This window comes from Papaver somniferum, chromosome 1 (genome assembly GCF_003573695.1).
Source record: "Papaver somniferum cultivar HN1 chromosome 1, ASM357369v1, whole genome shotgun sequence".
In the NCBI taxonomy this organism is placed as follows: domain Eukaryota; kingdom Viridiplantae; phylum Streptophyta; class Magnoliopsida; order Ranunculales; family Papaveraceae; genus Papaver; species Papaver somniferum.
The window spans coordinates 15,839,500-15,863,894 of NC_039358.1; the positions used below are offsets into that span (position 1 = coordinate 15,839,500).

The 24,395-nt window shown below is 35.2% G+C and overlaps 4 protein-coding genes and 2 long non-coding RNA genes across 8 annotated transcripts; 3 read left to right on the forward strand and 3 right to left on the reverse strand.

Annotated features, from left to right (window-relative positions):
* Positions 1-360: 360 nt before the first annotated feature.
* On the forward strand, positions 361-3,136 carry LOC113279872. Its single transcript, XM_026528521.1, has 2 exons — positions 361-825; positions 1,204-3,136. The coding sequence occupies exon 2, from the start codon at positions 1,212-1,214 to the stop codon at positions 2,727-2,729; it is 1,518 nt and encodes a 505-aa protein (XP_026384306.1). The 5' UTR covers positions 361-825; positions 1,204-1,211; the 3' UTR covers positions 2,730-3,136.
* A 429-nt stretch (positions 3,137-3,565) lies between these two features.
* On the reverse strand, positions 3,566-6,954 carry LOC113279866 (ABC transporter G family member 9-like). Its single transcript, XM_026528517.1, has 4 exons — positions 6,797-6,954; positions 5,854-6,634; positions 5,399-5,751; positions 3,566-4,462 (listed from the first exon to the last, which is right to left on the reverse strand). The coding sequence occupies exons 1-4, from the start codon at positions 6,893-6,895 to the stop codon at positions 3,806-3,808; spliced, it is 1,890 nt and encodes a 629-aa protein (XP_026384302.1). The 5' UTR covers positions 6,896-6,954; the 3' UTR covers positions 3,566-3,805.
* A 2,382-nt stretch (positions 6,955-9,336) lies between these two features.
* On the forward strand, positions 9,337-11,125 carry LOC113326255 (E4 SUMO-protein ligase PIAL2-like). Of its 3 annotated transcripts, none has more exons than XM_026574023.1 (4): positions 9,337-9,682; positions 10,139-10,211; positions 10,293-10,361; positions 10,704-11,125. In XM_026574023.1, exons 1-4 carry the CDS (start codon positions 9,615-9,617, stop codon positions 10,740-10,742), a joined length of 249 nt encoding a protein of 82 aa, XP_026429808.1. In that variant the 5' UTR covers positions 9,337-9,614; the 3' UTR covers positions 10,743-11,125. The 3 variants fall into 3 exon arrangements, 2 of the variants coding, with proteins under 2 accessions (XP_026429808.1, XP_026429802.1); XM_026574017.1 differs by having other exon boundaries at positions 10,791-11,125; XR_003348354.1 differs by having other exon boundaries at positions 9,958-11,125.
* Positions 11,126-13,326: 2,201 nt separating this feature from the next.
* On the forward strand, positions 13,327-14,489 carry LOC113353058. The gene is made up of 2 exons (XM_026596803.1): positions 13,327-13,752; positions 13,956-14,489. Exons 1-2 carry the CDS (start codon positions 13,561-13,563, stop codon positions 14,487-14,489), a joined length of 726 nt encoding a protein of 241 aa, XP_026452588.1. The 5' UTR covers positions 13,327-13,560.
* A 533-nt stretch (positions 14,490-15,022) lies between these two features.
* LOC113326266 lies at positions 15,023-15,671 on the reverse strand. The gene is made up of 3 exons (XR_003348355.1): positions 15,649-15,671; positions 15,455-15,541; positions 15,023-15,062 (listed from the first exon to the last, which is right to left on the reverse strand). It is a non-coding gene; the product is annotated as an uncharacterized LOC113326266 (long non-coding RNA).
* Positions 15,672-15,813: 142 nt separating this feature from the next.
* On the reverse strand, positions 15,814-16,979 carry LOC113326269. The gene is made up of 3 exons (XR_003348356.1): positions 16,907-16,979; positions 15,977-16,063; positions 15,814-15,896 (listed from the first exon to the last, which is right to left on the reverse strand). It is a non-coding gene; the product is annotated as an uncharacterized LOC113326269 (long non-coding RNA).
* Between the last annotated feature and the right edge of the window lie 7,416 nt (positions 16,980-24,395).

Consider the following 24,395-nt stretch of genomic DNA (forward strand, 5'->3'; position numbering starts at 1 on the left):
ATTCTTTAAAGAATATAAATATGGCTTTTGGTAACAGTTCATGCTTTTTTAAGGTGACAGTTCCAAGAATACATGTTACTAAATATTTAGCTGTTGAATAACGGTAACAGTTTCGTAGAAGAACTGTTACATAAACCTGTATTATACTGTAACAGTTTTGACCCGTCATCTTAGTTGTATACTATAACAGTTTTACAATAACTGTTACTGTATACCTATGTTATGTAACAGTGTTCATGTGTCACCATATGGTTGATATTATCCTAACATAATTTTATGCTAACTGTCACTGAATTATTCGCGTCCATAGATAGTCCTGAGGGCAGCCACTTAAAAAATTTCGAAAGCAGACGAGTTTTTCTTCTTAAGGCTACCAGTAGGACCACTATTGCGGAGTTAACAAAGAAGCAAACCTAGTTCTGCTGGACCACCGGCTGTAGCAGAGTTCACAATCCACTTCTTTGTTTCTTCTCGCTGCAGTAGATCACCATCGGCTGTCCACGGATACTATGGCTATTACTTAAAAGAAATTTCTTGGCCAAGATAGAGGAGGAAAATGGTAAAAAAAAAAAATTGGAAGATTTTGTTAAGATTCGACCGAAAAATTAGAAAAGGTTAGTGAGGTTGCAACCGTACAATTGGGTGATGAACGAAGGAGATTGAGAAGTGTTGGGGGTTTCCAATTAGGATTGGGATAGGTGGGTTGTTCCCATATTCGAATTTCCATCCAGAAATCGAAGAATCAACACAATTGAATAAGAGAAGCGATATATACCTTACACGTTCAGAAGCAGATCTTGAAAACTTTAGTTCTTCTTTTCACAGGTTTGTTCTTTTAGTTGAAAACTTTGTCAATTTTTTGAGCTTGTTTTCAATTTTCGAATTTCTTACTTAATCTGATTAGTTGGATGTGTATTGATTTTCGTGATGTATTGATTTTTGTTTCTCAATTTTGGAATTACTTGCTTAAATTGTGGTTTAGCTGTATTTGATGTTTAGTTATGTGTATCGACTTTTGGTTCTTTTTATCTGTTTTTGAGGTAGAAAAGTGATAACTCTTTTAGGTTACTCTCAACAAGCAGATTATATGAATTCGAATTCAATTTGATCTGATTATGTTCTATTGTGTAGTTGTCTTGTCATACTAGTTGTTGGCTCTGCCGCTGAAAGTTAATCACTTTGTTTTGTTTGTAAACTATACAGCTTTTAGAATGGACAAATCCTGGATGGATAAACATAGGTTGTCTCCAGAATATGAACAAGGTGTTGAGAAATTCTTGAGATATGCCATCGATCATATTCGTGACAGTATGGATACTGATGAGATAGATGATGTAATTGAGATATTATGTCCGTTTAGGGAATGCATGAACACTGGTTCTCTGCCAGTGCATAAAGTGAGAATTCACCTGTATGTTAGTGGCATCAATCGAAACTACAAGAATTGGATTTGGCATGGGGAAGAGGTTACTGCTAATTCTAGGTCGTGTACTTCACATGACGATTTCCAATATGCGCATGGTGACGATGAGGATGAAATGGAGCTACCTGAAGATGCTGCAGCAGCAATAGATATGGTTCAGGCTGCACATGAAGAGTTCACAGGGGATCCAGATAGTTTCCAAAAGTTGATTGAAGATGCAGAAAAACCACTTTACCCAAGTTGTTCTTCGCATACAAAGGTATCGACATTGATTAGGCTATTCAACATAAAAGCAAAAGGTGGTTGGTCCGATAAGAGCTTCACAGAATTACTCAGTGAAGTTAAAAGCATGCTCCCACCAAATAACGAGTTGCCTGAGTCTATGTACGAAGCTAAGAAAACTCTTAATGCATTAGGGATGGAATATGAGAAAATACATGCATGTCCCAATGATTGCCTGCTTTTCAGAAAGGATTATAAAGATGATAATACTTGCCGGACCTGCGGAGCTTCTAGATGGAAGAAGGCGCCATCTGGTACGAGTAAAGGGGTGCCTGAGAAAGTGATGTGGTATTTTTCACCTATTCCTAGATTTCGAAGGATGTTTCGGTCACCAAAGACATCAAAACACCTGATATATCATAGCCTCCCAAGAGTTGAAGATGGTAAACTTCGTCATCCAGTCGACTCCCCGGCATGGAAACTAGTTGACAATAAATGGCCAGAGTTCGCTAAAGAACCACGAAATCTGAGGTTAGCTCTTTCTACAGATGGGTTCAATCCAAATAGTTCTGTTGGTGGCAATTATAGTTGTTGGCCGGTAATGTTGGCTATTTATAACTTTCCACTGAAATTGTGCATGAAAAGGAAATTTATTATGCTGACGATGTTGATATCTGGTCCTAAACAGCCCGGAAACGATATAGATGTTTATTTGGCCCCTCTTATAGAGGATCTACAGAAATTATGGGATGAAGGTGTGGAAGTTTATGATGCCTACAAGGAGGAGAACTTCAATCTCAAAGCTGTACTTCTTTGGACGATCAGTGACTTCCCCGCATATGCTAATCTTTCGGGTTGCCCTAAAGGAGGATATAATGCTTGTCCAATTTGTGCTGAACGTACTTCTTCCATCAGGCTCAAATACTCCGGGAAAAATGTTTATCAAAGTCATAGGAAATTTCTTCCCAGAAAACACAAGTTTAGATTGGATAAAAAGGCTTTTCATGGTCAGCAAGAGTTAGGTACACCTGCTCGTTTGCTCCTGTTACTGGTGAGGCTACACCTGCTCGTACTCGCCCCATGACCACGAAAGACATCATTCCCGAGTCCAATCTTGGCAGTTCAAGTTTTGTTCCTTAACGGAGCTGGTGGTACCCTTGATGATAGCTTGGTGAGAAACCAAGAATGGTCTGTTGACGAAATTGTGGTGAGCTATGACCAATTGGAAGCTGGTCTTCAGATTGCTCTGTACAATTATGCAAATCCTTACTTGTGTTCTTGTCTTCCTTATCGAGAAGTGATGCAGTACTCGGGAAACTTCTATCGGATCCTTTGCGTATTCCAGGAGCGAAAAGTTCTTTAAAAAGCCTATAACGAACTAGGGGTCTAAATCCTATGTCCTTTAAAGAAAGTAAGACTTTCAACAACTATCTGAGATGCTCTGCTGCTAGACTTTTAATACAAAAAATAATAAAAGGAAATTGAACTTCATGTTCCGCTGCTCACGAACCTCACTAAGTCCAAAACTAGCTTGGAGCTTAAGAAGTGATTCATGCGGAAAAATTTCCCAAATTTCTCCCTTCCGCCCAACACCGCAAATGCAACATCAGTAACAGTACTCACTATTATATTCATGTATAAATATATTGTTTGAATTTCATTCAGATTTCGATGTTTTCTTTTTTGAAATATAAAATTTAGAGGTGGTTCTGTATGAACCATAATTTTGGACATCGGCAAAACCGCCGCTAACAGTGAACGGACCCCACCGGCTAAAGAAAACATGGGTGCAAGTTCTGGGACCCATCCACTGTGAACGGTTAGTTTTGTTGTGGTTCAAACCACGGTTATACAGAATTAACCAACTCGATAATCCTTCGAGCTTCAACCTACTGATTTGATGCAATTTTATATAGTGTATATTCAATAAAATACTATATTATAAAATCGTAGAAGCCAGTATCCCTTTGCCGTGTAATAATTTTCTTATAGAAAAGAGTAACAAATATATTATACCCAGCGGGTACAACTGGTATTTCACTTAATGACATCTTTGACTTGATCGATATCTAGTGGCGGTATTTGAATTTGTTTTGCTGGTGGATTTATATATATATATATGCTTACATTAGCTTTTAATTAAGATTCCGTGACAAACCATTAACGAGACACTTTTCCAACCCTGATAAGTGCAAGGTAAGCAATCGTTCTGAAAACCACAAGCATTGCAGTTAGAGAGAGATATGAGATAACTTCACCTCCAAGTCCAATCTTTTCTATAGTAGGATCACTTCCGATTCTGCAAGTGATATTAGGTCCACATGCATACATCTCCTCGCTTTTATACTGGGAACTTAGCAGGAGTTTGTAGCTATGGTACGTGACAGATACGTACTTGAGCCATGCTATGAAACTTGGGACGTTTCGGACGTAATAGCCGCCAACTAGAAAGAATGCATTCACTATGACTGCTGCCAATGTTGTTGCAGACCTAAAATTCATGACTACTGCACCAATTGCAAGCCCTACTCCATGTGAAACTAGAACCGTGTAAAGAACGACAATTAACGTTTTGAAAAAATGGAAAGCCGTTGGTTTTAAGCCTGCCATCCAATAAGTTATGATGATAAACCCGAAGGGCAGAGCAAGTTCCATTGGTAGGTCGCCTGCTGACCTCGCCATGAAATATGATGAGAGCCTGTACATGCCTGATGATCGCTCCTTGGTAAGCATCAATTTTTCTTGTGGGAAAGTAAACAAAGCTTGGAAAAGTGGGATTAATCCCCACATCATGGAGTAAAAGAATAGTAGCCCAATCTGTCACACATGTAAATGTAATAAGTCAACATGTTACTTTAATCTGGTATGCATTGGTCATCCTGAAAATATATTTTTGATGCGGGGATCAATCATCACTAACATATGCATTAAGACGTAGGGTTCCTTGACATGCTTAGATGGATATCATATATCTTGATATTGTCGCATTATTTTTCTGGTAATTCCAAGACGAAAACTAATTACAAATTAATTTATTTTTATAGAATATTTTCTTTTTCATCATGCACAGTGATCTATACTCTTACAGAATGGTTAGTGCAGTGCGCAGTAAAAAATAGCATTCTAGATGAAAACAGTGTCGATCTAACATTTTACCCCTATACTAAGTCATACGGTACAAATCAATGACACTCATCAAATAAACAAATAAAACAAGTTGAACATATGATGCCGAATAAGACTGCCCATGCAAGAAAAATGCTTCCTAACATGTGTGTAATCGCGAGTTGTATAAAATTTTCTGTTATTGAGAAGGCAGCCTCAATTTTATAAACAAAGCGGTGGGTAGCACTCATAAACTTAGGTCAACGCACAAGGCCGGTGGAACACAACGCCAGCCGCCCACGAAGTACCATTCATGACGATGGCACCCGAAAAATAAAAAACATCGTAAAAACACGAGAGTCTAGTTTAAAAATATGACGTGCTAACTATAAGTGTTGGGCTTTTTCATCGCCCTCAATTATTTTTTAAAAATGATCATGAAATTTCTTTAAAAAAAAAAAAAAAAAAACCAGATAGACATAATTATTGGTACAGCATTACTAATTACTACTTGAAGAAGAAAGCCAGAATTCCGGAATCTTAGCCTACTATTGCGGAGGGTTCACACACAAAAATGGTCTTTGCAAGAGAGAATCTTTTTAAGAAGCAAGAAGCAAATTTGACCAAAATTAGAAGGCATACGCATACCTGGTCTTGTAAATCGGCGGTAGAGGATTTCCACCAAAGAAGCCCGCAAAGAAGTGACATGACCAAAATTTGCGTGATTTTTATGAATGAAAATGATTCGTTCTTTCTTTGTTTAAGATCCCTTCTCAACAGTAACCAGAATTGTTGACCCCAACTAGTACTCCATCTGCTAAAATCCTTTTCATGATCCTTCGTTTGATGATCATCATCTTTATAACTCAACGAGTGACCTTCTTCCATTTCCCGACTAATATCCCTCTCCACCTTATCATCCAGATTTATCTTGTAAGCGGAGATAAGTTGTTGTTTTACTTCCTTCCTTTTATCCATATCCATTTCGTCCATATGAACACCTAAAACACACATACAAATACTCAAAGTATTATTAGTGGACATTGGTTGATCAAGATCATAGGAAAATTTTATGGCTTAGAGTTGAGAATCTAACTACGTACCATTGGCAAGATCTAAAAGGAAATCTGCCGGGTTCATAGTAACCGATGGAGAGTATCCGATGCCCGCAAAGTAATCCATAGTTTCTTCTCCCTTTCCGAAATACAAAGGGTTTCCCTCTGATAGGACTAAGATCTTATTAAACATGTAATAAAGTCTACTAGAAGGTTGATGAATTGACATCAAAACTGTTCGTCCACCTTTGGCTAACTCCCATAGCAAAGTCACGACTTGCTGAGCCGATGTTGAATCTAAACCAGAAGTTGGTTCGTCGAGAAACAATAAACTTGGGTTGATCAGGATTTCTTGACCAATGCTAACCCTCTTACGTTCTCCCCCAGAAACACCTCTCAGAAATGGTCCTCCCATAATGGTGTTCTTACAGTTTGTCAAACCTAGTTGAGTTATTACCTCTTCGGCATGCTTAGTCTTCTCTTCTTTGGAAAGGGTATTTGGTAATCTCAGAAGAGCTGTGAATACAAGAGTTTCTGTTACTGTGAGGTGAACATGAAATTTGTCATCTTGAGTGACGAAACCGGTATTACGATTCATTGAGTTGGTGAAAGGTTTTCCATTATATGTAACGTTTCCGGATAGACGTCCGCCAAGACGACCTCCTAAAGCCGATAACAGTGTTGTTTTGCCGCTACCTGATGGACCTAACAAGGCTAGCATCTCACCAGGCTGCACTGAACCTGTAATCCCCTTCAAGATTGTCTTCTCTACTGGCCCTTTCCCTCCTGCTCCGTTCTTGAGTTTGATGTCGTAACAAACATCTTGAAACTGCATCGAACCATTAGTATTGCTATTAGCAACTAAGGTAATTAGAAGAAAAAGCTTCTAAAACTCGTTCTAAAGCTGGTTTTAGGCACTTCGTTTAGTACAGAAAGAAAGTTAGTCAGCCGAAACAAAGATGATTAATCGCCGTTTAGTCGTATTACTTACCTTCAATGCTACCGGTCGATTGGATTTCTTGATGATGTCCGTAGCTGCAGAATTACTCTCATGTCTACCAGATTTAGTTTGATCGTCTCCATTAATCATCTTTTATTTTCTTTCAGTTCTTCCCGAAAATGAATCTAAATATGCATGTTTGTTTAATAACTTTGTTATACTCCATATAAAGTCAATAATAATTTTTTTAATTAGCAATTTAATTTCTTTTTCGAAGTTATTTACAACAATTGATGTTTTCGCTTAAAAAAGTAATGATGTTAATCGGCAAGAAAATTATAGTTTATCTTATCGGCAAAATATCCTAAGGATTCAAAAATGTTCTTTTTGTCTGAATAATAATGTTTTTATTTCAAACCATTTTTTTTAGTTAATAAAGAAATATTTTAAGAGACTTCTCAAATAACGGGTTTAGATACTAGAAGCAGAAGTTAGAAGTAAAAATATTTTGGTTCGTAAAAAGTTGGGTTTTTTGTTTTTAGAAATCGTTCTGAAATTTTACCCCTAAGTTAACTTTCTTTATAGTTAACCTTGGTTTTCTTACATTGCTAAATTGGGGGTCCTGGAAAATAATTAGGGGCCCCTAGCTACGGGACAAAATAGGTCATGAAATAGTAATTGGTGGTTATCCCTTATCCCGATTTTTTTAAATGGCTAAACTACCCCCAAATTATTAGTGGTAATTAAGTTAATTGGTTGTTAATTAGTGTAGTTAGATTAAAATTAAATTTAGGAATAAAATTTTGGTAAAAGAAAAACTGTGTTTTTGTGTTGTGGAGAAGAAGAAAGTGAGTTTTTGGGGAAAAACTTAGGGTTATTTGAAATGAGTGATTCTAGTGGAGGAAGTGATGTTGGTGAAGGTTCAAACAAGATACATGATTGTGTTGATGGTAAGATTGTCTCAACTAATCATATGGATTGGATGTATGATGAAGACATGTTAATAGATGAAGCTTTGAATAATGGTGCAAATGAAGATCCTATTGCTCAAAATGAAGGAACCAATCCTCAAAATGAAGAACCCGAAGCTCAAAACAATCAGGTAAACTTCCAATACTCTTCAAATTATATGAATGGTGATCCAAATGGTCGATTCATGGTCACTATGCAACAACTCAGTGTGAGATCGTTAGGTCGGGAGGCTAATAAACTAACGACTCTAATGAGTCGTCGATTATTTGACACAGAAATTGACGACTCTAACCTGCAACTTTTGCAGGTTATGAAAAATCGTCAACCAAGTTTGATAAAATTGACGACTCTAATGAGTCGTCAATTATTTGACACAGAAATTGACGACTCTAACCTGCAACTTTTGCAGGTTATGAAAAATCGTCAACCAAGTTTGATAAAATTGACGACCCTTACAATTCTTTTGACAAAGGAGCTACATATGTAAGGTAGAGGGTTGTTAATTTCATAAATTGATCGTCAAAAGAGAATCGTTAACATATTACAAATTATGATTGACGGCCCTATCATTAATTTTATTTGGGGATATATAGTGGTTTGGCATAGCACAGAGTCGTTGATGATTAAAAAGGGTCTTTTAAAGAATCGTCAACAGTTCACTGATATTCTTAACGACTCGATGCTCTGGCAAATAACTACGCTAGAGTCGTTTTCACCTACACCTAATGCTTAACGGTTTTTGGTGAACTGAACATGCAGATAAAAAATTACGCTAGAGTCGTTTTCACCTACACCTAATGGTTAACGATTTTTGATGAACTGAACATGTAGATCAAAAATCGTTAAGAATTTGTTTTTCGTGGTTAACGATTCTAGAAAAAAACTAATGCTAGGGTCTTTTTCTCCGCCACCCTAATGATTAACGATTTCTCACAATTTCAACATGCAGATCAAAAATCGTTAAGCAAAAAAAATCTCATGATTAACGACCCTCAGACTGTAACGATGATGAATCGATTGAAGAAAAAAATTTCTCCGCAGTCGTTAATGGAGAAAATGGGGACGACAGAGAGAGGGGGGAGGGGAGAAGAAGAAGAGTTTTGGGTAGAAAAGAAAATGGGGCAGGTTAATAGGATTTTTAGGTTAGTTATTAGAGAAGGATAAAAGGATATTTTCACCACCATTTTAGAAGTCCCTTATCTTTTATGGTATAGGTATAAATTTGTAGGGGCCCCTAATTATTTTCCAAGGCCCCAATTAAGTGTTGTTTTCTTATGGTCGAGAGATACCATCATCTACTTGGTTATCATGTCTACCTACGAAAGTAAATTGACAAAAATATATTTAGTCGACATTGTCGTAATTTTATGTACCAACCGTTTACAATTACATTAAACAGAATGCTGATATCTCAGTTAAGATACCTAGCTAAGCTAGTTGGCTAGTATGTTACATGTAAACATGAATATAGTACACACGGGACCTGAAGACACTAATGGAAGAGAGAAATGAAGGAGAGTTTTTATTGTTTCATAGTATTTTTCGTACACTTCCAAGTATGGATATTTATAGGCTACATAAAGCATGTGATACAAAGCAAAGATGAGACACGTATTGATACACGTATTGGGTTAATATTTGCTAATGAAGTTTATGCTTATCTTAGTTGGTGATCAGACAATTAAGTTGGTTAGCTAACGCAATTGCAGGTCTTCAAAGAATGGCTTTTACATGATTCGATCTGAATCATCCATTTTGTTGATTTTATAAGTGAAGAAAGGTGCTGGTGGAAGAAAAGGAAATGGTGGTCCAAAGAAGAAATCAGTAACAAGATCTGTTAGAGCTGGTTTACAATTTCCGATAGGTAGAATTGGTAGGTACTTGAAGAAAGGACGTTATGCTCAACGTATTGGCAGTGGTGCTCATGTTTATCTCGCTGCTGTTCTTGAATACCTTGCTGCTGAGGTCAATTTCTTCTTTAACTTTTCAATTAGGGAATCTTAAAATTTTCATAATTCTTGTCAATTTAGTCTCAATTCAAAGTGGGTTTTGCTTAATTTTGTTTGTGCATGTAAAAATATTAGTTAAAAGACATAAATTTGTTTTTGGTTTGAGCTTCATTTTGCTCAAAATTTGATTTTTTTTATGTTTAGGAATTAGGGATTGTTGACTTTCGTGAAAAATTGTGAATTTCTTCTAATTTGAGTGTGGGTTTGTGATAAATTTTGCATTAAATTTAGGGCTTACTGGTGACCGTTAATCGAACGAAAATTGGAGTTGATATTGATATGGGTTTGTTGTTGGATATTGCAGGCAAGGAAGTTGGTTTTTGTTCAATTTGTTTTTAACTTGTCCCCTAACTGTTTGGTTTATTACCTGAATGTTCAAATTGACCCATGATCATCGTTTTTTAAAATGCAGAGGTATTGATCATGCAATTGTAAATAATGAGATTCCAGATGGAGTTCATGAGCTGCCATCGCTTTTGAAACACGTAATTAGTCATCAATTTCTTAATTTACGTATGTCATTTAGTAAAGAGAGTTGTCAATCTTACGGGCGTGTTTATGTCTAGGTTTGTGGGCATAATAAGAATGAGATCTTACTTCAAGCAACTAGTATGATGCTGATGGCTTCATTGAAGGTAAATTCAATTGTGTGGAAATTTTTGAATGAAGTGGATAATTTGATATAGTAAGAAGTACAGAACGTAATGGTGTGTGGCATTTAACTTCCAAGCACCGATGGAAGCATCATGCAATGCCATTTTGATAAATTTTGGGTACCACCACTCTTCTTTCTATGGAATCTACTTGTGGATTTTGGTGCAACAGGATAATTAGCCTTTGTGGACCATGATATTCTCCATAGTTTGACATGTTATGCTCTTTTGTTATTAGTTTGAAAAGTGCATTCATTATTTTTTTTGTACCAAGACGGGTGATAAACATGCATTTAGAGATCTATTGGGTACATTCTGATGCAGACAAGGAAGTTAGTTTTGGTGGCAGTACAGGAAGCTTGAATAGACGAGTTTTGAAATACTTGGTTGTAATTGAATTGGATATTGCAGCTTCTACGAACCGTGGTTGCAAGGAAATGGGAATGGATGGTTGCAATAATATAAGGAATGGTGGTTGTTATCAGCCTCAGGTGATCACGTGTTGTTGTTGGAACTTATGGAAACTCCCCTCTTATTTTATGTTGTTTCTATTACAGAGAAAGTGGCGAAATGTGTGCAATGAAGGAGGTTACACTTTTTGCTGATGATGCGAAGTCAAGAGAAAGTGTGCAATGTTGTCATGCACCTAAAATAATATCTGCATAACATGTTATGCATCGTGAAAATGGATGCATAACCTGTTATGCATCTACAAAATTTGTTGCATAACTTGTTATGCAGTCCAGAAAACCTACATAACCTGTTATGCGTCTGAAAATATGGCTACATAATGCATTATGCATCGAGAAAATAGATGCATAACCTGATATGCATCCGTAAATATGGATGCATACTGCATTATGCAGCAATTTTTTATATGTACGGCTAAAATCAACCAAAACAATGGTTACATAACTTGTTATAGATGCATAACTTTGTTATGCAGATACATAACTTGTTATGCAGTCGAAAAAATGGTTGCATAATTCGTTATGCGTCTGCAGAATGTGTTATGCATCGTTTTTGGTGACTGCATAATGGTTAAATATCAAGTTTTCAAAAAATTTCCCTAAAATGAGGATCACCTCCGATTTTTTCGTTAAAAACAAAAAATTGATATTCTTGTTTGTACTCGTTGCGTAGCTCTTTTAAAAAGATTTCCAACGATATAAAATTTGTAAAATTGTAAGGCGCAGATTTTTAGATATATTATGTCCAAGTTGCGCTGCCAATTATACCCCTAAAAAAATAGTATGCATAACGAGTTATGCCTGAAAAGATAGTATGCATAACCAGTTATGTATTGATTCACATAATAATTTCATATAATTATGGGTGTCACGGTATACAAAATTAATTGTGGGCCTGAGAACGAGAATATTTTTTTTTTTTGGGTCTCCCTTAATTTCCCCTTTCTATAAAACATGCTGGCAAATTGTCGGTTCGGAAGTGATTGAGTTAGTTCAAGACTGTTTTAGATACGCAACTTTACCCCGGGGTTTAAATCATACTTTTCTTACATTAGTGCCTGAAGTTGAAGTAAAAAACCAATCTATCTCAGCTGACTTCAGGCCCATGACACTTTGTATATATTGTGTTATACATGGATGGTGGTTACAAAAATTATAACTAGTAGTATGAGTCATTTACTGGATGATATTATTGAAAAAACTCAATCTTCCTTCATTCCTGGAAGGCAGATCATTGGTAATGTTGTCTCAGTTAAAGAGTTAATCCACTCTATGAACAACTCTACCTCTGTTATTGGGTCTTTTGGGCTAAAAATGGACATGAGCAAAATATATGACAGGAAGGATTGGGTTTTTTTAAGCAGTGTCCTCCACAGTTTTGGAATCAATTACCTCTCTCATAGTCTCATAATAAACTACGTCTTTTTCCGTTCTTTTAAACGACCAACTGGAAGGATTCTTTGTTTGAAAGAGGGGAATTCATCAAGGCTGCCCTCTCTCACCATATTTATTTATTCTGTGCTCACAAATCTTGCCAAGCATTATGTAGAAAATGGAGAGAAATGACCTTTACTCAGGATACAGGCTTAATAGATGCGCCCCATCAGTCTCACACATCATGTCCGCTGATGATGTGATGCTCTTCTGGAATCTGAACAGATTCTCACTAACCTCCATCATCACTTCACTCCAGCAATACTACAATTGGTCGGGCCAGCATGTGAATTATAACAAGTCTGCCATAATGTTTAGTAAAAATGTTCCGGAAGAGAAACAACTTGAGGTCATGGATGAATTGGGTGTTACAAAATTTCCTAATGAAGATAGATATTTGGGGATCCAAGTTTTAAACAAGGGTGTGCTTCTCGTAAGTTCCTTGTGGAGAAATTCGATTGTAAGCTAACAGGGTGGAAAATGCATTTTTTTTTTTTATCTCATGTAGGGAGGACATTGCTCATTCAAACTGTCCTATCTCTTCTTCCGATCTACTACATGGCTACGAGTTTGATTCCAAAAACTATTATCAACAAGTTGAATCAAATTATCAGGAACTTCTGGTGGGGACACTTGAGTGATCGAAGGAAGATGCATAATCTGAAGTGGGAGTAGTTTACAATAAGTAAAGAGAAGGGAGGTTTGGGTTTAAGGTCTTTAGAGCAACTCAATAAGGCCTTAATTGCTGAATTAGCCTGGAGGTTCCTGCAAGATTCTACCTCACTGTGGAGTAGCCTGTTGAGGTAAAAATATCTTAGAGATATCCCACCATGGAATGCTAAGAAGCCGCAAAAATACTCTAATACTTGGGAAGCTATTCTAGATAGTAGAACACAGTTGAAGCAGGGTTGTCTATGGCTCATTGGTGATGGAACTACAATTAACGCAGGGGAAGATCCTTGGTATTTACACCTATTATTTCCATTTATGGAGCAACCAAACCTCAAAGGGTTAATGAGCTCATTACGATGGATGAGGATTGGAGTACGAATCTAATCTTGCAAACTTTTGATCATTTCGCAACCACCCAAATTCTGAAGATATACATCAATAAAGACTCAAAAGACAAGTTGGTTTGGACCTAACCACCCATGAAGATTTTACTGCAAAGTCGTTTCAGACTCTGATCTCTTCAGTCTCAAATGAATCATCCCATCTAAATGATAATACATTCCCTTTGAAGAAATTTAGGGTTTGCCCCCAAAATACACAATTTTATGTGGAGACTCCTACATGATGGTATTGGAGTTCTTAACAAGGTGGGTAGATTTGTAGAAGAAATTGCAACTGACTGTCATCCGTGTCAATCATCACCTGAGACTGCAGAACATCTTTTTCTTCGGTGTCCTCTTATTCAAGCAATCCTTTTTGCTTCTCCCCTTGGTCTAAGACTGGAAAACAACAGTGAGGTATCTCTGAAAACTCTGATTTCTAAATGGTTAAGCTTCAATGATGATGGCTATCTCTTTTAACTGGGCTATAGTATTTTTTGGGCAATCTGGAAGGCCAGAAATAATCTTAGTTTTGAGAAAAAAAACAAGTCAATATTGCAGCAGTCATTAGACAAGGACTGTTTTGGTTTAATTCTTATTTTAATTATGAAAATGAGCAGCTGTCGTCATCAATCTCTATGTTGGATATCTCCACTTCGTCTTCCACGGATATTCAGTGGACTCCTCCACCAGAAAACACTATCAAGATAAATATTAATGTTGGGCTGAAAGATGATTACTCTGTTAACGTTGTTGTCGCAAGGAACCATTATGGAGCGTTTGTGGGATCTGAAACTTCTATTGGTACGCTCTGTAGCCCCTTAATTGCTGAAGCTAATGGTTTTATTTTAGCTGCTAGGCTTGCCAATCGGTTGAACCTCCACAACATATTGATTGAAAGTGATTCCATTTCCATGCTCAAGTATCTCAATGATGTTTCTACAAGGGTCCCCTGGAGAGTCCTGAACATCGTCAATGAGTTGAGAGCTTTTATCTCCATATTCTCTCAGGTTGTGTTCCAATTTGTACGAAGACCAAATGATATTGCTCATGTACTCGCTAAGTTCGCTGTCAAGCATCATGTCCAAGCTCAATGGACATCTTCCCAACCTCCTTCTTGCATTTCCATCTATCTCCTTGCCGATACTTTTTAGGTTCTAGTTTGTTTCTTCTCTTATTTTTTTGTTGTTTTTCGTTTGGCTCTGTGAAGCCGCCTACCAAGAAAAAAAGAAAAAGAAGAGCAAAGGCTCACATTTTTCTTTATCTTCATTTTCCCTTACTTCTACAGGAACACTCTAATTGGCTTGTTGTTAAGGAAATCTTTCTTTCTTCTTTCTTTCTTTTTTAAGTTACCGAAAATTCAAATGATTTTCACATAAAATAATTAAAGGAAAATTTCTTGTTTGGTCCTAGGTCCATATAGTTATTTATAGTAGGGTCCTACCTGAATTTTTTTTTATCTGGAGGTCCAAAATTAATTAAACCATGGAAATGTCCATAATGCCCATTACTACCAAACGTGTGTGTCTACACTGCTTACAAATTTGAGTACATATCTGGTACACTGCTTAAAAATTCGAGTACATATTTGCTACACTGCTTACAAATTTGAGTACATATCTGTCTGAGTACATATCTGTCGTAGTGCTTACAAATCCGATTATATATCTGAATGCTTACAAATTCGAGTACATATTTGCTGCACTGCTTCCAGGTAGAGTACAAATCTGTAAGAATCAATGATAAATAAATTAGAATTAATGATAAATATCTGTCGTTCTGCTTACAAATCCGATTATATATCTGAATGCTTACAAATTCGAGTACATATTTGCTGCACTACAATATACGTTTTACATCACATATATTGTAGGATCATACCATTAATCTCTAGTATTTGTTTAATACAAAAGAGGTACAGTTTTGCATGATTGAACAGGGTGACATAACCACTAAAAAACTAACCAAAAAAATTAATGTCCATAAGAAGCTACTGAATATCTACAGCAAACCCTGAAAGTGATTATCAAGGATCGAGTGATACATAGAAAACTAGAGTAACATATTAGGATGCTTTGCACAAATGAAAATGTAACAGACAACATTTCAATTTTCTTACCACACAAAGAAGCTGCCGCTTTCCAGGAGTATCGGCTCCGTGGTTGCTAAATTTTGCTTCCAGAACCGCTATTAGCGCAACATTATCCTATACAAAATTGAATGGACAAATAGAATAATACAGGGAGTAAGATTCTGGGAAAGAATCTCAGCACCAACTAACTGCATAAGAGACTCCCAAAGAAGAAAAATCACCTTAAGAAGTCGAGACAAAACAGCTTTCTTCTGAGTGATTGGGACCACAACATCTGTCAGTGACTGAGCAGCCTTGTTGAAATAGACCTACATACAAAAGTAAACTGTTTAACATGTGAACCAACAGAGTAACAATAAATTCAAAAGAAAGTCTGTCATCTCCAAACCTCGTATTTCTTCACATGGGAAAATCTGTCCCTTCGGAAAAATGTTGCACAACCATCGATAGCATAAGTCCCGGTGTAAACCTACAGTGAACAGATTCATTATCACAAAACTGAATATTTGGAGTTTATGACCATTAAATCAAAAATGTCCGCAAGCAAACCTCTGTTGTCTTCTTCTTGTAGAGAGCTTGATAACCATGTTTGTCCAACTTAGGGGCGAAAAACTCATCAAAATGATCACTTTGAACCTGAAATAAGAAATGATTAGCTTTGTTGCAACTAAATCCTTAACTTAAGGATTGGCTATGTGGACATAATCTTGAATCCAAGCTAATACAGCAATTTCATATCTAAATAACTAATATGAGACAAGAATAGTCTTTTTCTTATTTAGTATTCCAGTTCATTATACATGCACTGGAATACCATGAAAAGGAAAAACCAGAATGGCTTCTGTCAAAATTATTTGATGTAAGAGAGAAGTTTGTAACAGTACGTCATATATGTACTGCATATTCATGAACTAAAAAATCAATTGCATATCAAGAAGAAGTGATGAATCCATGCATATAACTGAATCAAAGCACATACTTCAGTATTACACATACGTACTCATGGATCAAACCCAAAAACAATAGCAAAACTCAGAAATATAAACGAATCAAAGCACATATTTCAGTATTACACATACTTACTCATGGATCGAACCCAAAAACAGTGGAAAACTTTTGAATATAACCGAATCAAAGCACATACTTCAGTATTACACATACGTACTCATGGATCGAACCCAAAAACAATGGAAAAACTCTGAATATAACCGAATCAAAGCACATATTTCAGTACTACACATACGTACTCATAGATCGAACCAAAAAAAATGGCAAAAATTTGAATATAACCGAATCATAAGAATTTTGTATCAGTACGTCGTATACGTACTGTCAATTCATACACAAAATCAAACTGTATCAAACCTAAAAACATAATGGCATCATGAAAATCGATTTGATCTTCATAATACAATCGGAAAAAAAATCAAATGAAGAAAAATGAACAAAATAATCAAAAAAGATGATTAAAAAACATACCCGGAAACACAAACAAATCTTCTCGTCGTAAATCATAACGATGCATCATCATCATCATCTTCTTCTTCTTCTTAATAAATTGAGTTTCTGTCAGTACGGGATATACGTACTGTTGCTTCATATACAAAAACAAACTGAAACACATCTAAAACCAACAAAATGGAAGTGGTATAAGTAAATCTAACTCAAGTGATGAATCCATGAGTAAAACAAAATCAAAAGCCGATCTAAAACCTAATAAATTAATAAAAAACTGTAAATCATCAAAATCAGTTGGGAATACATCTATAACGATTACCAAAAAGTGATGAAAATATAACTAATAACAAAATTGATTCAGCAGTTTTCAGTACGACATATATGTACTGCTGAATCATACAAATTAAGTGATGAATCCATGAGTAAAACAAAACCAAAGACGATCTAAAACACTAATAAATTAATAAAAAAACTGTAAATCATCAAAATCAGTTGGGAATACATCTATAACGATTACCAAAAAGGAAAAAAAAATATAAAACATCATGAAAATCGATTTGATTCTCATGATTCGGTCAAAAAAACAAATCAAAAAAAAAGAAAACTAACAAAGAATCAAATAAGATGATTAGAAAACATACCTGGAACAAACAATCTTCAAAAACGATGTCGGGATTTTGAAGCTGCATCGAGAGGAAAGAGAGAAAAAAATGGATCTGAAAAAATGAGCGAGTAGAAAAATGAAACTGGTTATAAACCTCATAGAGAAGGGGTATTTCGGTGATTTTAAAAATGCACAGAAAAGGTCACGCACGTGTATGAAGCAGGGACTAAAAATTTGGGTTCAATTTTATTTTTTTATTTTTATTATGGACCTCCAGTTACTGGGCTTTAGTGGATGGACCTGCCACTAACTAAGAACACCATAATAGTACCTATAGGTAATTCCTACATAATTAAAATGAAAGGAGGTTTATTGGAACGATCCGTTGAGAATTTTTAGGATTATAATAAATGTAATCAATATTGGCCAAGGCGGCCAAGATCTCGCCGAGATACACGCTCTTAGTCCATAACTAAGACATGTGTATTAATTTCTGGGAGACGAGAATTGCCGAGAAACTTCCCGAGACCTGGGTGAGTTACCAAGTCAAGGAAGTATGAAAATTTGTTATAAAAATCAAAATCACCCCAAAAAGCTTGATTGTTTTTTTAGGTTTTTTAAAAAAATTTGTGTTGTTTCGTTGTATCCATACAAGCTGAATATATTAAAAGTGTGCAAAATGTCGTATACATGTATGAGGTACAAAATTGGTCTAGCTTGTTTGTTTTTTTTAGCTTGTTTTTTTTTTCTCTTTTGAATCAACTAGCTTGCTGGAGAATAACATGTATAATTTTTTCTTCTTCTAAAGTTTAGGCTTAAATAGTATTCCCTCCATTTTTAAAAAATAGGTTTGCGTGGTTTGCATAAAGATTTAAGAAAACTAATCATTATAGCAATTTTTCATACCTTTTTTATTCATAAAATTGGTTAAAAAGACCAAAATCAACAATTCCTGGGTGAAATGGACAGTTAGATTTTGATATTGTTTAAATGGACAAAAATGTAAAAATAGACAGGATGTAATCAGTTTCATCGTGCCCATTTTCAAGTATTTTTTCTTATTTTTAATTTACACAGGATGTATTCAGTTTCATCCTTGCTATTTTTTAAATTTTACTATTTTTTTTTTGGTCATTTCACCCAAACTATTTTTTACTCGTCCATTTGAACCGTGATTTAAAAATATTTGGACAAATGACCCATTTTCCGTTTTCTATTTAATCCTTGGTCACATGTATTTGATATTAGAGAAAAATATAGAGAAAAGTAGTCTCATTTTTATGTTAAGAGAGAAAAAGAAGTGAGAAGTAGTCCCTTTATGAGTAGACCGGTAGATTCATAATATTTAGCTTTCTATTTACAGAAACTAGCTTATTTTTTTGACATTTCCAAATAAGAAAATCAACCTATTTGTTAGAAACGGACGAAGCAATTAGAAGACAAGGTCGTAAAATATATGTTTTAGAAAAGATAAGAATAATTAGCCGCGACATGTTCAATAAAAGAATCTTTTTTCCCTTGGAAAATTGTTCCAAGTGTCAAGATGTTCATCTAAATTTACAAGGCAATGTGCCCCTTAGTTTCCAGGGATGCACAATTTTACGCTTGTGATATCCTCAAGAGAATTTATAATATGGACTACGATAATGTGAACTGAAGGAATCTTCCAAAATACTGATTGAATGCAGAGAATGTTAATACTAAAGATGATGCATGTTTTATTGCTGAATGAAGAAGAGAGACGAATTTACAGTAACTAAGTCACCAAAGGTGCCACATAGCCCATAATAAAAACAAGAAATTCCGACGTATTAAAAAACCCAGGGCGTAAGAGAGAAGTAAACTTTACCAATGGTCTAAGTTCGAAACTCGCTAATACCAAATTCTTTATCGATTAAATAAAATGGACGTAAGACGGCAATAAACTTTGTATATGTTTGATGAATCACGAATACATGCCTTTCACCAAACATGCTTTATTCTCGAGGGCAAGAAAAGTAGGTTATTGATATCAAGAGGTAGAATAAGACCCCAAGTGAAATACGTATGTAGCCAATCCGTATTAGAAAAGTAATCATTGGTACCGGAAACAGATAGATCCGGCTGGAAAGTAGAGAATATTGGATTTGCACGGGAGAAGTACACAAGAAAATGAACACCTAGACAACCAATATTTGATCATTTTATCTTCTATTTTTAAAAATCATATCGTAGGTTAGAATCGTGAATTAACAATTCATAATAATTTATCAATTTTTTTTTTAATTTCTATTATGTTAGAATCGTGAAGTGAAAAGTGCATAATAATTTATAAAACTTTTTATTTTAATGTATAGTATATGTAGTTAACATTTTGAAGTTGTCTTATATCACTTAAATAGAGTTCATTATAGTCCCCAACTAATAACGTAAAACATTAATTGATAAGTTATCAGAAAAAAATAATAGTCGATAGAGCCACATAACTTAAGATCTTGTATCCATAGTTTTATGATGTAGAAATGCAGGAGCATTCACAGGTGTAGAGAAGAACTAATGCAACTTATCTAAAAAGACTTCCCAAACTTTTCTATCAAATCTACAATGAAGAAGAAGGTGAGAAGTTGATTCTGGCTCACTGCAAAATAAGCAAGTATCTGGAACTTCAATTCTTCTCCTTAAAAGAAAATATTTAGTAGGTAACCTGTTATGAGAAATAAGACAAAGAAAGAAGGCAATTTTAGGAGGACATTTAAGTCTCCAAATGTGAGCAAAAATTGAATCAACAACCACAGAATTATCATCCAAAGATAATCATAAAGAGATTTCACTGAAAAAGCTCCTTTTGCAGAAAATCTCCAAAGCAATTCATCTTCAACATTAGCAATCAAGTTGAAAGAAGCAAGATCAGAATTAAGCAAAGTGAATTCTACTCTGGCAGAAGCATTCAATCTTGATGGAATGTGCAAGTTCCAGGAAACCAAATTGCCAACTGCAGGACAAAGGTTAGCAACAAAAGAAGTCTTGGATCTAGCAATATCATAAAGATTTGGATAACAAAATTTTATTGGAGAATCATACAACCAATTATCATCCCAGAATCTCACAAAAGCACCATTATTAACCTTGAACTTCACAAATTTGAGAAAGATAGAGCTATTCTTCATAATTGACTTCCAAACTGAAACACCATAAGAACAAGTTGTTTTCGTAGAAGTCCAAGATACTTCACCAGGCCATATTTCTCATCAACAATGACTTTCCAAAGAGGGTTATCTTCAGTGGAATATCTCCACAGCCATTTAGTAAGAAGAGATTGATTGAACATTTTGAGATTTTTAATACCCAAACCTTCAGATTTTTTCCTTCTGCTTAATGCACTCCATTTTACCAAATGATTTTTCCTTCTACCTTTGTTATCATGCCAAAGAAAATCTCCCATAATATTTTCTAACTTCTTAATGACATAAGAAGGAATTTCTAAAAGAGACATATAATACACAGGTAGACAAGACAACACACTGTTAATTAGAGTGATTTTGCCAGCTCTAGATAAAAGAGATTTCTTCCATCCTGCAAGTCTAGCTATGAATCTTTCTATGACTTTGTCCCATTTGGCTATCCTAAAGGCAAACCAAGATAAGAGGTTGGAAGAGAACCTTGATAACAACCCAAAATAGAAGAAAATAAAGGCAAACCACTTTTATATCCTAAAGGAAAACCAAGATAAGAGGTTGGAAGAGAACCTTGATAACAACCCAAAATAGAAGAAAATAAAGGCAAATCACCCTCATATCCTACTCCATATATCTGAAAAATTTAGCAAAATTTATTTTTAAACCAGTGAGGAGCTCAAACGAAAGAATAACCAACCTCAAATTCCTGACTTTCCCAACATCAGCATCCAAAAACACCAAAGTGTAATCTGCAAATTGCAGATGAGAGACCATCACACCTTCATTTTTGACTTGAAAACCAGAAAGAATTCCTTGTTCTTGAGCTTGCTTAATTATGAAATTCAAAGCTTCACCAACAAGAAGGAAAAGAAAAGGTGAAATTGGGTCACCTTTCCTAATTCTTTTTTTGCTTTTAAAATAACCTGCAGAACTACCATTAATAAGCACAGAGAATCTTGAAAATTCTACACACCTTCTAATCCATTTTCTCCAATTATCTCTAAAGCCCATAAGAGAAAACATATCATCCAGAAAGTCCCAGTTCACATGGTCAAAAGCCTTTTCAAAATCAATTTTGCAGAGAATACCAGGTTTTCCACTTATGATTCTTGAATCCATCAACTCATTTGCAATCAAAACACCATTAAGGATTTGTCTTTTCTTGATGAAAGCAGTCTGAATTTCAGAAATGATGTAAGGAAGACTTTATTTAAATATTTCAACAAGAATCTTTGAAACAATTTTGTAAGCTCCATGGACTAAGCTTATTGGTCTAAGATCCTTATCTCTTCAATGGTGTCCTTCTTGGGGATTAAGGAAATGAAGGTATTCTTCAGTCTCCAATCAAGAAAGTTCTTATGCTGCAGTTCCTTGAGAATATTCATAAGATCATTTTTTAAAACATCCCAACAAAGATAATGGAATTTAATTGGCCATCTGGGCCAGGTGCCTTGTTTTGTCTAAGCAACTTAATAGCAGCTACATTCTTCTTCCTCTATATCTCTCTCAAGCCAAACACACATCTCTTGTGAAATTTTTGAAAAATTCATACCCTCCATAGAAATATTCTTGAATGTTGAGTCTGAAAAATATTCTAAACCAAAGAGACAATACCATTTTTGATTTCTTGCTCACCTGAGGTGAGCACACCATCCACTTTAATAGAACCAGTAAAGTTTCTTCTTCTCGTGTCATTTGCTATTCTATGAAAATATTCAGTATTGTTTTCAAAATCTTTGATATGAGTAACTCTTGATCTACTTCTCCACTTCTCAGCTCTATAGAGATGGTAAGATTGCAATACTCTTGCCTTGCTTTTAATCTTTCTTCCCATTGTTCTTATGTTAATCCATTATTTGAATTCTCCACAACATCAAGATCAACAAAGATGTTTTCTATATCCTCCAATCTTCTTTCAAAATCTCCAAATTCAGCTTTACTCCATTCTTTCAACTTAACTTTGAGCAATTAAAGTTTCTTGCAAAACAAAAAGCCTGCACTACCAGAAACAATAAAAGAAGACCAAAAATTTCTAACATCATTAACAAAATCAGGATGAGAAAGCCAGAAATAATCACAGCGGAATGGATAAGGTTCATGCTTCACACCATCACAAAGAAAAGCAATTGGATTAAGATCAGAGCAAGGTCTTGCTAGAGATTGCTGAATAACTTGAGGAAACATTAATTCCCAAGAATGAGAATTTAGCATCCTATCAATTTTACTTCTTATTGATTGTGTTGGTTGTTTGTCCAAGTATAGGTAGCACCAATCAAGGGTAAATCAATCAGATGATGTTTAGAAATGAAGCTGTTGAATCTCTTCATACCAGCAGTAACTACTCCTACTGAAGATCTTTCATGAGTGAATATTATTTCATTAAAATCACTACCAATAACCCAAGAAAAATCCCAAAAACATCTGACTTCTTCTAATTCTCTCCAAAAAAGTTTTACTTCCTCAGTATTAGAAGCACAGAGAGCATAAATTCCAGTAAACATCCACTCAAAAGAACTTGAAATGGTTTTGCAATGAATAGTTATTGAATAAGGACCAATAAGAGAGTTTAAAACATGAATTTTATCTGAATCCCAGAGGCATAAAATACCTCCAGAATTAACTTTTGAGGGAGAGTCCAACCACTGCACAGAATTTTTACTCCAACACTGCCAAACTAAAATATCATTACACTCTTGTAACTTAGTTTCTTGAAGAAACATTATACAAGGCTTTCAATCTTTGATTTTCTTCTTAACAATATCTCTCTTGTTGAGATCATTTAGGCCCCTAATGTTCCAACAAATTATTTTTGACACCATAAAGAAACAAAACTGCTGAATAAAACTTCTGAAAAACCACTACAAGAGAAAGCAATCAAACTAAAAATCTTTCCTGTACTCCATATCAAAGTTAAGAAGATGCAATTTAAGTTGATATATCATGTCATCATCAATGTCTTCTTTAGAACCCTTGAAATGAATTCCAAGCTTTGGACAAATTGGAATCATTGAAATAATATTGTCTAAAATTGTTTTCTTAAAACAGGATCAACTTTACCTTTCAAAGTGCTCAATTTCTCTGTTGTATTCCAGAAATAACTGAAATCAGTTATGTGATTTTTTTTGTTTCCTTGCCTGAATCGGTTGTATAATCTCCATTGGAGAAGAATTACCCTCAGCATCAATCTTCTGGGGAATAAAGACTGCCATCTTCAAATGCTCATTAACTTCATCCTCATCTTTAAATGTCGATAATATGACCGTTGTAGACAGTTGATTCTGATTTAAATTTGAATAACTGAGTTAGCATATGATCATCTGAGTCATCCCTTGAGTTTAAATTTTCTTGGGCCAAATTATTCTTGGCCGAACTTGTATCTGAATCCGCTCGAATTTATTCGAACTGGTATTTGAATTTGAATTATTGCCGCAATTAACGGCTTTACCTTGAACTAGATCAGAAAGCTTTTTGAGTAAGTCTCTGCGCCGAGAATCCAGTGGTCTCAAAACTAATTGAGAAATATTCGGCCAATTAATATTAATGGAAATATTCTTGGTTGACTCCTTAGATGGTAAGTCATTGATGACCAGATCCAAATTTTGAACACGCAGTTTCTTCCTGGGGAGAACAATATCACCTTTGTTGAACTGTAACAGAGAAATTTGAACTGGAAAAGAATGACCTTCAAAATGATAGAGAAAAGAAGTAGATAATCCATCGAAACTTCTTACTTTAAGACGAATAACAGTAA

What these genes read in the sequence shown, in the direction of transcription:
- LOC113279872 (XM_026528521.1), top strand. Translation starts at nt 1,212, where the DNA reads ATGGACAAATCCTGGATGGATAAACATAGGTTGTCTCCAGAATATGAA.
- LOC113279866 (XM_026528517.1), bottom strand. Translation starts at nt 6,895, where the DNA reads ATGATTAATGGAGACGATCAAACTAAATCTGGTAGACATGAGAGTAAT. An exon ending in ATCGACCGGTAGCATTGAAG is followed by an intron (nt 6,635 to 6,796) that starts GTAAGTAATACG and finishes GGTTCGATGCAG; the next exon opens with TTTCAAGATGTTTGTTACGA. An exon ending in CCTTTTAGATCTTGCCAATG is followed by an intron (nt 5,752 to 5,853) that starts GTACGTAGTTAG and finishes TGTGTGTTTTAG; the next exon opens with GTGTTCATATGGACGAAATG.
- LOC113326255 (XM_026574017.1), top strand. Translation starts at nt 9,615, where the DNA reads ATGCTCAACGTATTGGCAGTGGTGCTCATGTTTATCTCGCTGCTGTTC. An exon ending in TTGAATACCTTGCTGCTGAG is followed by an intron (nt 9,683 to 10,138) that starts GTCAATTTCTTC and finishes TTTAAAATGCAG; the next exon opens with AGGTATTGATCATGCAATTG. An exon ending in TGCCATCGCTTTTGAAACAC is followed by an intron (nt 10,212 to 10,292) that starts GTAATTAGTCAT and finishes GTTTATGTCTAG; the next exon opens with GTTTGTGGGCATAATAAGAA.
- LOC113353058 (XM_026596803.1), top strand. Translation starts at nt 13,561, where the DNA reads ATGTGGAGACTCCTACATGATGGTATTGGAGTTCTTAACAAGGTGGGT. An exon ending in GACTGGAAAACAACAGTGAG is followed by an intron (nt 13,753 to 13,955) that starts GTATCTCTGAAA and finishes GAAAATGAGCAG; the next exon opens with CTGTCGTCATCAATCTCTAT.